We start from the raw sequence: 11,666 nt of genomic DNA on the forward strand, positions 1-11,666 counted from the left end.
CTTTGCCACTCAGCTTTCTTTATAGTCCAACTCTCACATCCATACATGACTACTGGAAAAGCCATAGCCCTGACTAGATGGCCTTTTGCTGACAAAGTAATGTCTCTGCTTTTTAATATGCTGTCTAGGTTGGTCATAGCTTTTCTTACATGGAGCAAGCATCTTTTAATTTCATGGCTGCAATCACCATCTGCAGTGATTTTGGAGCCCCCCAAAATAAAGTCTGTCACTGTTTCCCCATCTATTTGCCATGAAGTGATGGGACCGGATGCCATGATTTTAGTTTTCTGAATGTTAAGCTTTAAGCCAACTTTTTAGCATTTTCGGTTGTAGTTAATTTTTTTTTTAATCTTCCCAGCTGTAGTATAAACTTGAAAAAAACGCCTTCATCTTTGCAGAACCTGCTCACTCAGTTAATGGGATGTGGATCTTTTAAAAATATAAAAGACATCCTGGAGGCAATCAATTGGAAAACTGAATGAAGGTTAAAATCAAGGCCTCCAGGGCAGTAGGCAGGCTCAATTTGAGACAATGGTGAGAACACAGGACACTAAGAATGCTAGGGGAATTCTGAAGTAGGAACCTGGAGGTGGTAAGTTGGAGTCTGGTAGCCTTGCCCCTAAACGGTTTGCATCAGCTGAAGAAATTGGTTGCATTCACTTAAAGTATAGAATTTTTTCTGTAGTCCTCTGCTAACAGTGCCTTCTATTCTTTCCATTTAAAAAGAATGTATCAGCTTTTGGAGGACCACATAAAGTTATTATGCAAAACTCTGAATTTCTAAACTAGTGATAAGGTAAAGATGCAGTACCTGCAACCATCTGTGTAGAATTCAAACATTTTAGGCCAAACCTTTAAGCCAGGCTTAAAGGAAAGTGTGGTGCTTTGTTTTGATCAGAGATTTGTCATCCACTGACTTCCAGAATAACTTTTGAATGAACCCATCTCAAAAAGCCAGAGCAAGGATGTTATAGCAGAATTGTCCTTCACAGGAAAAAAACTGGCAGCTTTAGACTGGTGGTTAAGGTCACAGAACTACTCTTTTAAATGATATTCAGATGTGGAATAATAATGTGGCCGCTTTTTTGGTGTGAGTTAAGACATTCAGGTGAAGGTTTGAGTTCTGGATAAAGGCAGACATGATACATTGTACTGGAAGTTCCACTGTCATTTTACTACAACTTTAAGAGAGCCAAATTAGTAAAAAGCAAGCTCTAACATCAGGAGCTGCTCCACAAAGGCTCTGGCTTACTTCTTAAGGCCTGAGTCTTCATCCTCATTCTTACGTGTCTGTTAACATTTATTCTAAAAATGCATTTGTTCACCTAAATCTGTTTATAAAGGTTCTAAAAGGCAAAACTTCGGTTATATGAAAAATTAGGTTACCTAGGGCCACATCTCTGATCACTCAGTCTTTATTTGAACTTCAGTCAAACCTACCAAGCACCCCTAGCAATATTAGAATCTCTGTAGGAGATATGAAGTGTAAGCCTGTGTCACTCAATGCAGGATTTTTTATTCTACTTTAGAACATTTAATTTTATTCTACGGAGTAAGGATTTTTTTTTTAAAAAAGCAGGTATTTGTCTCAAGGTCTTGGTTTATAAAAAAAAGTCATAAGTTTATATATAGTTTACAGATGAGAATGTTTCAAGTCATGTCTCCTTCCCAGAGATGAGTTTCACAGGCACATCAACAAGTACAGTGCATCTCTTACCTACTTTTGATCCTTCAGTGTGCACATTACCAGAACCTTACAAATCAGTTGTTAAGAACAGTGGCTTAGTTAGTACCCTTAAGAAAGTGTTGCCCTCTGAGCTGAAATAGAACACAAACATTTAAACACACAAGATAAGCCATTTCCCCAACTTTCTAATACCAATTTCAAAATCTAAGATGACAATGTGAAAAAATATTAGTATAACTCAGAGTTAATGGAAAGTTAAATTATATATATTTTCAAACTCATTTCAAAGGCAAGTGTCAGAAGTGGGCTGAGTGTCCTAGAAACTATCCTCAATCTATAATCATTAGTAAAGATTACCATTTCTATTAATGATTATTGTTATTAATCATTAATAAAGATTACCTTATAATCTTTTAGGCTAAAATACATAATGAGAATAGACCAGTTCCCCCCTGGACCTTCAAAGACTCTGAAATTACAATTCTATTCTACAATTACAACCACCAATTACCAAGTAAAACAATTATGCCAGTTATCAACCTAGTTATTTAATGACACCACAGTGACTTAAATGGGATGTTTTTTCAAATTCCATCACACAGAGGTATGCTAGGTGCAATGATTAGATGATTCATGGCAATCTTCATCTGCAGGAAAAAAAATCAAATTAATAATCACTCCTTGTCTACACACCATTTGAGAATATAGAGGAGGGTGTGAATCAAACAGTTTATTAAAAATTGGACTAGCTGCTGATTTTAGATGAACCCAAAAGACCACGTTGTTTGATAATCTATTTGATGCTTATTACACAGGTTTTATTTTTAAAATAAATAGCTGTGGCATCTCTAGATTGTTCCTTGGAACAGTTGATCCCAAGGGAAGCCAACAGCAATAAAGCATGACTGCTTGAAGGAACACCTGAAGTACACACCTCCTGAACAAACAGCTTTCAGGTGCCTCTGTACAGGAAGATTAAATCATGATTATTTTTTATTTATATCAGCATCTCATTCCACAGAAAGGTTTAATTAATAAGGCAAACGACCATCCTTAATCCACAGTTTACAAGCTGATTCCTTAGGGTTTCAACAGCAGATGAAGGGAAAACTGAAAGCAGTTTTAAAACCTGAACAGAGTTTAATTTCTCAGCAACTTCAGGCACACTGATTAAACATGAGATGAATAAAGGCTAATATGCAAGACATCAGCCCTAAGATTGACTAAGACTTAGACACAGAGCGAGGCTGGACAAGGACCTAGATGAGTATCTTATAAAGCTACTTTCACACCCTTCAGTTGCCTTTTCTGGGTGGCAAGTTATAATCTTAATGATTAGGTAGGAAAATACCACACAGCATTCAAGTTGGCGATCATAACCTGAACGGAGACCAGGCCCCGCCCCTCAGTGGCAGCAGGGGCACCAGGAGTCTGCAGCTGGCTGCAAGGCAGGCACTCTGGCTGGGCCTGGAGAAGCTTCAGAAGTCCTGCAGGACCCAGTCTCTTCTCTGTTAACCAGGGGGTTATGTCACATGACCTGAAGCCCCTGCATCTCAAGCCCTGTGACTCAGAATGCTGATTTAATAAGCATCACCACCCACTTAACCCTGTAGGGAGCCTTTCTAAAGGTCACTAATGTGAGTGTGAAGTCTGACAAGAGCCTGTTTATTCACAATGTTAAGAACCAACTCAAACCTGATGTCACTATTAAGCAAATTATGATTAGTCATTTTCAAATTAACTTTTGGTTTTTAAATCAGTTTGTGATATGGTCCTTTACTGCAAGGTACATGTGTAAACTGAAAAAGACAACTACTGCATTTTTTTTTTCACTTTCTTTACTTTCTAAACTTTCCAAATCTGTATGCTGTATATCTCCTTCATCATCAAATTTCTCTTCTTTTCTTCTCGCAGTGAAGTAGGCAGTGTCCGCAGCACATCCACCCACAGTGCGGTACTGCCCTCTCTGCCACACATGCCCAAGGTCAGCCCTGCTTTGGCCCCTGTTGTGTCAGAAGTCTAATCTACACATGGCTTTACTTGGTAATGCTTTGCCCACACATACTAAGCAAGGCAAGTATAGATCACAGGTATTCAAATTACAAGTCATTTGAAAGCATTTTGTACATTAATGACAAGGGTTATTGTACAAGGAGCAGTCTTTTAAAAAATCCTCACACAAAACACCTCTGTGTTTAGACTTGTTTAACACCGTTGCTAGTGATGTTTATGTTAACAGTTAGTGCTCTAGGCCACTGATTGTCAGAACCAGAAGTGAGCACAGAAGAATAAACCAAAAATCACTCAGTGCCGACTGCAGGGCTGGTTTCTGTCTCAGCACAGCACGTGGCGAAGAGAATAACTCCAGAGGGACCTGAAGACAAGGAGCTCTGCGAGTATGGGAGTCCGCTTCACAGCAAAGGTTACACTTCACAATATGAATCCTGCTGTTGCCATACTTGAAGGAGAACCTGTGTTCTACTTCTGGTGTTGATCTTCTTATGAAATACCTATTAGCCAACAAATTTCAACAATTTTGACATCTCAATATAAACACTTCAAAAATACCTCTAAAACACTGTCTCAAAGACAATCTCATTTTCCTACATTGTAAATACAAACTAAAACTCCACAATAATCATCTTTAGATATTTTACTTAGTACATTTCACAGTATTCAATCCCTCGTGACTATTGTAGTGATCTCTGTTCGATTCTGACACACAAGAATGTGATTCCAGTTTGATTCAGAGTGTGTGATTCCTCTTTTCACGCTGATCAAGTAAATTTATTGGGTCTCCTTTCTGATTTTCAGCGTTAAGAACTAAAAAGGAAAGAAAGAAAACAAAATGTTCTAGTATTAAGCATTTTGAGAAACCAGCCCAGGCAGGTCCCATTTGACTTAAGTGTCTAGAGAGAAGACTGTCTCCCAGGGCAACATTATAATGTGGAACTTCATTGCTAATCAAGGACAAGATAGCAAAAGAGTCCATATGTACAGCCAACAAGGTACCATGAACTGTGAAATAGTGAAATGGTGTTCTATAAAACGGATGGCATGAAATGTACTCATAGAATTTTTGACATGATCATGACCCTCATGCGCTGCATGAATCTGTTACTGCACCTCCAACAGGAAGCACACTGCCTCCTAAAAGCAACTTAGGTTAGCTCTGGTGACTCCAAAGCTCTTCCTTTACAGAACTGATGTCGATATGTGGCTTCCACCCTCTTTATCCTATGACACCCAAAGGATGTAAAAAGACACATCACAAATATAACCTAAACCCAAGATCCTCATTTACAACTACTGTACATCTTAATGATTTTATTAAATAAATGACTGTCTTAAGTTCTCTAATAAAGTTGGAACTAATGCCTTTTTCTTCTAATTTCCCTGGAGAAAAGCAGTGTCTGAAACCATCTTGATGACATAATTTTAAAATGACATTTCTTCAACTTAAAATTCTTTCTTAAAAGAACTGACAGAACCGTTTCTCTACTTCGCTTACCTCCTCAATTTGTTTAAAAGCCTTAGCAGGTACAAGGTCAAATCCTTAGACAAACACCTGGGTGTAAAGGATGAAAGATCCCAAGGCTTCATTGCATAGTCACACATCTAACTTGTATTTGCTTAATTTTCTGACTCCTAACATGTTCATCTTTTGCATTAAAAATAATTAGCTAAAGAGTTTATGAAAATAATTTAAAAATGAACTTAAGACTTTCAATTTTAGAAATCCCAAGCAACTCTGCCAATTGTAATAAGTGACATGCTGGATAAAGAAAGATTTTTTAAGGATGCACTGCTGAATCAAACTCAACTTTCTACCAAACAATCGGCCAAAACACTTAAAAGATTATCAGTGCTGTAAGTGATAAAGACAGGGTTCCGGGTTAAAAGACACTAAAGAGAGATGATGATAAATGTAGTGTATGATCCTGGATTAGATCTTGAATCAGAAAGGGGTCATTAGTTGGACAATTCAAGAAATCTGAATAATGTCTATAGATAATAGCATTATGTGAATATTAAATGTCTTCATTTTAATAACTACTATGGTTACATAAGATGTTAACACTTGGGGTACCTGGATGAAGGTTTGTGGAATTTCTTACTAGTTTTGTTTAAATTATTTCAAAATGAAAAGTGAAAAAAAATTAATAAAACATTGAAATGCATTGCCTATGAACAACACTAACAGGAAGATAAAAAATGAAGTGGAAATATTAACAACTGAAGGTAATAAGCATCAATGCCAGCTTTTGTCCTGAGGACTTCTGCTGAAGCCTGAAGACTCCGAGTTCCCCTCACAACTTCAAAAGGCCTCAAGCATGAGGGCTCCCCTCAAGGTGGGGAGTGAAGAAAGGGATGCCCATATAAACGTGAACCCTAAAGTTTCACATCCTTGACTTAAAGGCAACAGAAAATATGCAATGAAAAGTCTCATGTGGACTAGAGCATTCTTAACCACAGGAGATGATCGTGCAGGTGTATAATTCAAACTCTCATTTTTCCATGTGATCCCAAAAAACCCTAAAGGTGACAACCTACTTTATTAAAGGAGTTTTGAGTTTGCAGTACCCTCCTTGAGACTGGCAGAGGCAAACAACCTTCTCTCTGTAACTCAGTCCTCAAAGACTTCCCACAGATAAAGTTCCAAGGAAAGTAGTAGCTCACAGTTAAGAAGCACAAAACACACAAGGAAACAAGGTACCGTGAGGACAATCTGCAGAAACAAAATAAACACTGCAAGTTTTCAGATACTACAACTGGAAGACAAGGCATATGAAATAATGTTGACAGAGAAATAAAAGATGTTTGAAAACATGAGCAAGGAATAAAGACCCATAAAGAATGGCCAAGTAAAATAAAACAGAGCAAAGAAGGCATAGATGAAAGAAAATTTTTGAATTGGAAGATATTTCTGAGGAAATTATTCTCAACACAGATCAGAGAAGCAGAAATGCAAAATATGAAAAAGAGGACATGAGACACGAATAGACTGAGAAGATCTAATACACTTCTAATTTGAATTCAAGGAGGAGCCAAAAAGGAAAGAAGCATTACTCAAAGGATGTTGACTTGAATTTTCCAGAGAAAGTAGACTGGCTAGATTAAAAAAAAAAAAAAAAAGCTGCTATACTTAGAACAATGTGGTACACTGTGAATCAAGAGAGAAACCAATAGAACAGAAATAGAAAATCTGAAAATCAGAACCAAGTACATATAAAAAGCCAGTGTTTGATGATGGTAGCACCTCAAATCACTGACTATGAGATGGTGATTTGAGATGGTGTTGGGCCAACTGCAAACACCTTTGGAAAAAGAAAACTGGACAAATATCTCATGCCCATACTCTTGAAAACATTTAAAGTGAGTCAAATGAATCAAGAGATGTAAGTGTAAGTTATGAAAGTACAAGATTCTGAAAAGATGGCAGAAACAGTGGCATAGTTTTTGAACCTCTCAGAGTCCTTACATAAAGCAACTACTAAATTAAAAAACTCAAAAACTAGAGACCATTTACAGCAAAACTAGCTGAGCAGGAGTCCTGCAGACCCCAAAATACAAGCAGTCAAAAATAATCCATGGACAGCAAACCATACACTTGCAGTGTCTGGAAAGAAAACAGAGGGAAGCAATGGAGCCTCTGATGGACCCAAGAACAACAGAAACCCTACCATCCAACAGGTTATAGCAGAAAGCACCTGGGCCAGTGGGAGAGCTGCAGCTGGAAGGGGCAGTCTCTGCTACTCCCACAGCAGGTGACCACGGTGTGCCCATGGAAGACGAGCTGGTGGAGGCCCATGAAACACACTGGCAGCGACTCCTCTTTGGGTTCTTCTCAGGTAAAGCCCCTTACAGAGAAAAGGCACTGTGTGGAGTGAAGCAGTGGCTAAGCAGGACAAGAGACAAAGGAACCAATGGTTCAGAGAAAAGTGGGGAAAACCTCACTGGCCAAAGAAGGTGGGATGATGTGAACTTCAAAAAAGATTATAAATGCAACTGAATGAAACCCATCAAAAAGGTTTAAAAGTTTATATTTTCAAATGGTCACCTTCAAAAAGTCAAAGGAAATAATTCCTTATTGTGAAAACTGGTAAAGAGAAAGAAGCATTTATCCTGCCTATGCTATATGAACAATACCATGACTTGTCTATTTACAAAATATTTCAACTAACAAATGAAATAGGAATGGCTGAATTAAAATACCACCTCCAGATATCAGCTGGTGATCTGCATGAAATAGGGAGGAGAGAAGAACACACCAAACCAAACCATGAACAGAACCATGAAATACACAATCAACACTCTCCAGACTGTGGTCAAACAGCAATGGCTGGCTGGATGAATGGATGGAAGGAAGGAAGGGAGAGAAGACTTGTAAATTGAGACTTAAACATATATCAAATATAAGAAAATGGGCAAGACTAAACTATGGCATCCAGGGATGCCCAGTTGGATGATAAACCCATAAAGAAATTCAAGAAAATGCTGAATGCAAAGGTGAGGACAGGTATTTCAGTACAGGGAGGGAAGGTGCTAGGACAGGAAGGGCAACAAAGAAGGAACTTCCTGAAGCCAAGTTCTGTTTCTTGAGTCAGGAATGCAGGGTGCAGTTAAAAAATGTTTAACTTCTAACAACTCGTTTGTTTTGTGTGCTTTCCTCAATCTGATTTACATCATAAAACCAGAAGAAAAATCTGAAAGTATACTGAACAACAACAACAACAAAAAAAACGTGTGAATTCAACTCTAAATGAGAAAACTGTGACTCCATATCTGTAGGCAAAAAAAGACATAAAAATGTGTAAAACTTTCACATGGCAAAAAACCATAATCAAAATCAAGATAAACTGCTAGGTAGTATTGGCAACCCACATTACAGATAAAGGCCAACCACCCCAGCATATAAAGAACTCTTAAAAACTGAGAAAGACACACCAAGAGTTTGATGCAAAAACGAACTTTAAGAAAGGAAACCGTGAGTCTACAGTGAAACTAAAACAAGGGAGAGAGAGTACGTGTGCCTCTGTGAGTGTAAATATATACACATTGTGGGTGAGGGAGTCCTTAAAGATGACAGCTGATCAGTGTGCGGAATGACCATCCAGACAACGGTTTTCAATGGACAGCAAAGTCAACCATTGCACAGCATCCCCCTCTGTAAGACATGTTAGTTACACAGGGAAAGTGAACCGTTGCAGCAGAGAGACCTCGTGGGTACCACCTTAACCAAGGATCAGCCTGCCATCCCGTGCCTCCTGGTGTGAAGCTAGAAGAACACAACTGCAGCTATTTAAAAAAAAAAAATGTTCAACCAGAATTCAATCACAAGGAGACGAATCCAGAATCTGAGCATCCCACAGGCCTGGACTCTTCAAAAGTTCAAAATAACAGTAACACAAAGTAACACAGAGTGCTACTATAAAAACTTGCCTGTGTACACATCACGGCATTTCGACTAGTGCTGTGAAATGATCATGCAGTGACCTACCATTTTGAAGGGAAATTCCTAAACTTCACTGAAGCATATCTGCACTGACCCCTGAGGGGCTGATGCTCTCATGCTCATGTATGCAGACTTTCTGAAAGGTCCTCATTGTGGCCTCCTGAAACTGTCACCTCTCTCCACTGCCCCTATACTCCAAGACTTCAGGAGAAAACAGTCTTCTAATTAGGGATTACTTACAACATTATTATTGGGATTCAGTACACAGTCATATCAAAAGTGAAGGACCACAAATCAGACACGAAAGGTGACCCCCTCCGCCCAACCACCACCACTACTGTTAATTACCATTTCTGTTTTTGTCATTCCCTGCAAGTGCTGCCTGCTTGTCTGCTTCAGATTCTGCCTCATTCTCATCCATGTTGTAGTCATCATCAGCTCCCAATTTCTGCTGATTTCTCCCTGAAAAATTAGCACAGAACCACAAAACATAAGCTACATCATTTCTCTCTCGATGCCATGGGAACACCAGAGCCCGGGTGCTAGGGTTATCCCAACCCTGGTTTAACAATCAGCTCTTTCTGCTTCCTCTCAGGAAATGACAGGGACTCATGTGCTTGCTCCCAGTGCAAAGACCATGCAGGATTTCTCTACTTATGTATGCCCCACTCCAACTTTGAATCTATTTAAAATATGGCCCTAAATAAAGAGCTTCATTCCAGGCTGGAATCAGAGTAACTAGTTCACCAAACGAAAATTCCAGTTTTTTAAAGAGATAATCAACTCAACGTTAAAGGAAGGCATCACTGTTTGGAAACAGGTTTCTGGTTAATGGAGGTATCTGCTTAACATGGTTCACTGCCCTGAGAGAAGGAAATGGAGTAGCTATTGTGAGTCAAAGGGTAAAATTTTTCCATCAAACATACAGAATTAGCTCATTTATCACTGCGTTCATCCCCAGAGAGAAGAGCAACCAGAAAAGATCAGGACAGGATGCAATCAAGAGACATACTCAGAGGGTTACTGTAAACATTTCATATCTGTATAAACAAGATCTTTTGTTTAAAAAGCATGCCTGGAAAAGTCAGCTCTAGTTCTATATCCCTGCACTAACTGCCTGAAGAGGAAACAAAGCCCAGGCCTGTGTGCCGTGCGGCTTTATCCTACTAATCAGACCATTACAGCTGACCTTGAACCAGGTGTGACACATAGGCCCCCGCAATAGCTCAGGCCTTCTGGCAGCTGTTATACCCTGTGACCAACTGCTGAGTGAGCTAAAACTTGAGTGCCACTCTGATCAGCCCCCCAGAGTGTCATTTTTTTCTTTTTTCCTCCCCAATTATTTAACAGAAAACTTGTAAGAACACACTCTTCAGAAAATCGGGGTAACTTCTGCCAGTAAGTACTATCCCCACCTTCTGTCACTTTATCAGGCTCAGCACACAGGGGTCTTCTAAGCACCCCTGGCTTAGCTAGGATTAAAATGTTTTCCGTCTTTCAGGGACCAAGATACATCCCAGAATATTCTGCTCATCTCAGTTTCCCAAACTTTTCTTTAAAAAAGAGAAGTCAACCAAACCAGAAAGGTGAGATTCCCACGTCACTTTTCTGCAACGCTCAAACACGCATGACCCTCCATCTATCCGATCCTTCTATCTGTCCTTCCTTCCTCCTTCGGTTCACCAGGCACTGCCAGTGACATGGCAGGAGGAGAGGGAGTGACAAGGAAAATGTGTGGGCTCTGCCTGCCAGGAGACCTATGTGGACTCTATGCTCAGCTCCCATCCAAGGTCTTCCACCTGGAAAGCCCTCTAGGCTCCCTGTGAATATGATTTCACAAGTTCCAAGTGCTAGGAGCGCCTGGCCCTTCTGTCTTGCCTCCTGCCTGACAATGGAACCAAACAAACAGAACGAACTACCAAATGGCACTCTGCTGGTTGGTCATCTTCATGGGTGTCCGTTCTGCATTGGCAAGGACATGGAGGGGGCTAGTGCCTGATGCAGAGGAGCGGGCAGTCCAGGGAGCCTCTCACCCACCTTCCTCGTCGGCATCCTGCCTCTCCTCCTGTCCGTCGCGGATGACGAGCTGGTCCCGTTCAGGGCCCTCCACCTCTTGATTCTCCTGGCTGGCCAGCAGGGCAGCTGGGACCTGTGGGATTTGGCCCAGCTCTCCAGGTTCTCCATTGCCTTTTCCACCCACTTGTCTGTCTCCTTCCACCGCCTGTTCTTGGCCTGGCTCCTTCGGCAGTGCCAGGCTGTCCCTCTGAAGCTCCTCCTCGCCGACGACTTGAATTTCCTTGGTTTCCTCTGTGCATAGGACACAGTTTGCTGTGACCTCACCATACAAAACAGAAATCCTCAGACCACTCAATTCCCAGAGCCTTCCCAAGGACTGTGGATGGACGGGGTAGCTGATCATGTATGCCGTAGCCTAGCAGATGGCATCACTGACTCAATGGACATGAGTTTGAGCAAACTCCAGGAGATGGTGAAAGACAGAGAAGCCTGTTGTGTAACAGTCCA

The 11,666-nt window shown here is 40.3% G+C and overlaps 1 protein-coding gene across 3 annotated transcripts in view; it reads right to left on the minus strand.

The window, feature by feature from the left end:
* Window positions 1–2,397: 2,397 nt before the first annotated feature.
* The window catches only part of GOLM1 (golgi membrane protein 1), a 57,485-nt gene continuing 48,216 nt past the window's right edge, over window positions 2,398–11,666 (minus strand). For all 3 annotated transcript variants that reach the window (XM_040244990.1, XM_040244983.1, XM_040244998.1), the window contains 3 exons: window positions 11,181–11,450; window positions 9,492–9,605; window positions 2,398–4,510 (listed from right to left, as the gene is read on the minus strand). In XM_040244990.1, coding sequence (XP_040100924.1) covers window positions 4,434–4,510; window positions 9,492–9,605; window positions 11,181–11,450 — 461 coding nt within the window. In that variant the 3' untranslated portion in view covers window positions 2,398–4,433. The remainder of the gene's footprint in view (window positions 4,511–9,491; window positions 9,606–11,180; window positions 11,451–11,666) is intronic.

The sequence above is a fragment of the Oryx dammah genome, unplaced genomic scaffold (assembly GCF_014754425.2).
Source record: "Oryx dammah isolate SB20612 unplaced genomic scaffold, SCBI_Odam_1.1 HiC_scaffold_1, whole genome shotgun sequence".
NCBI lineage: Eukaryota > Metazoa > Chordata > Mammalia > Artiodactyla > Bovidae > Oryx > Oryx dammah.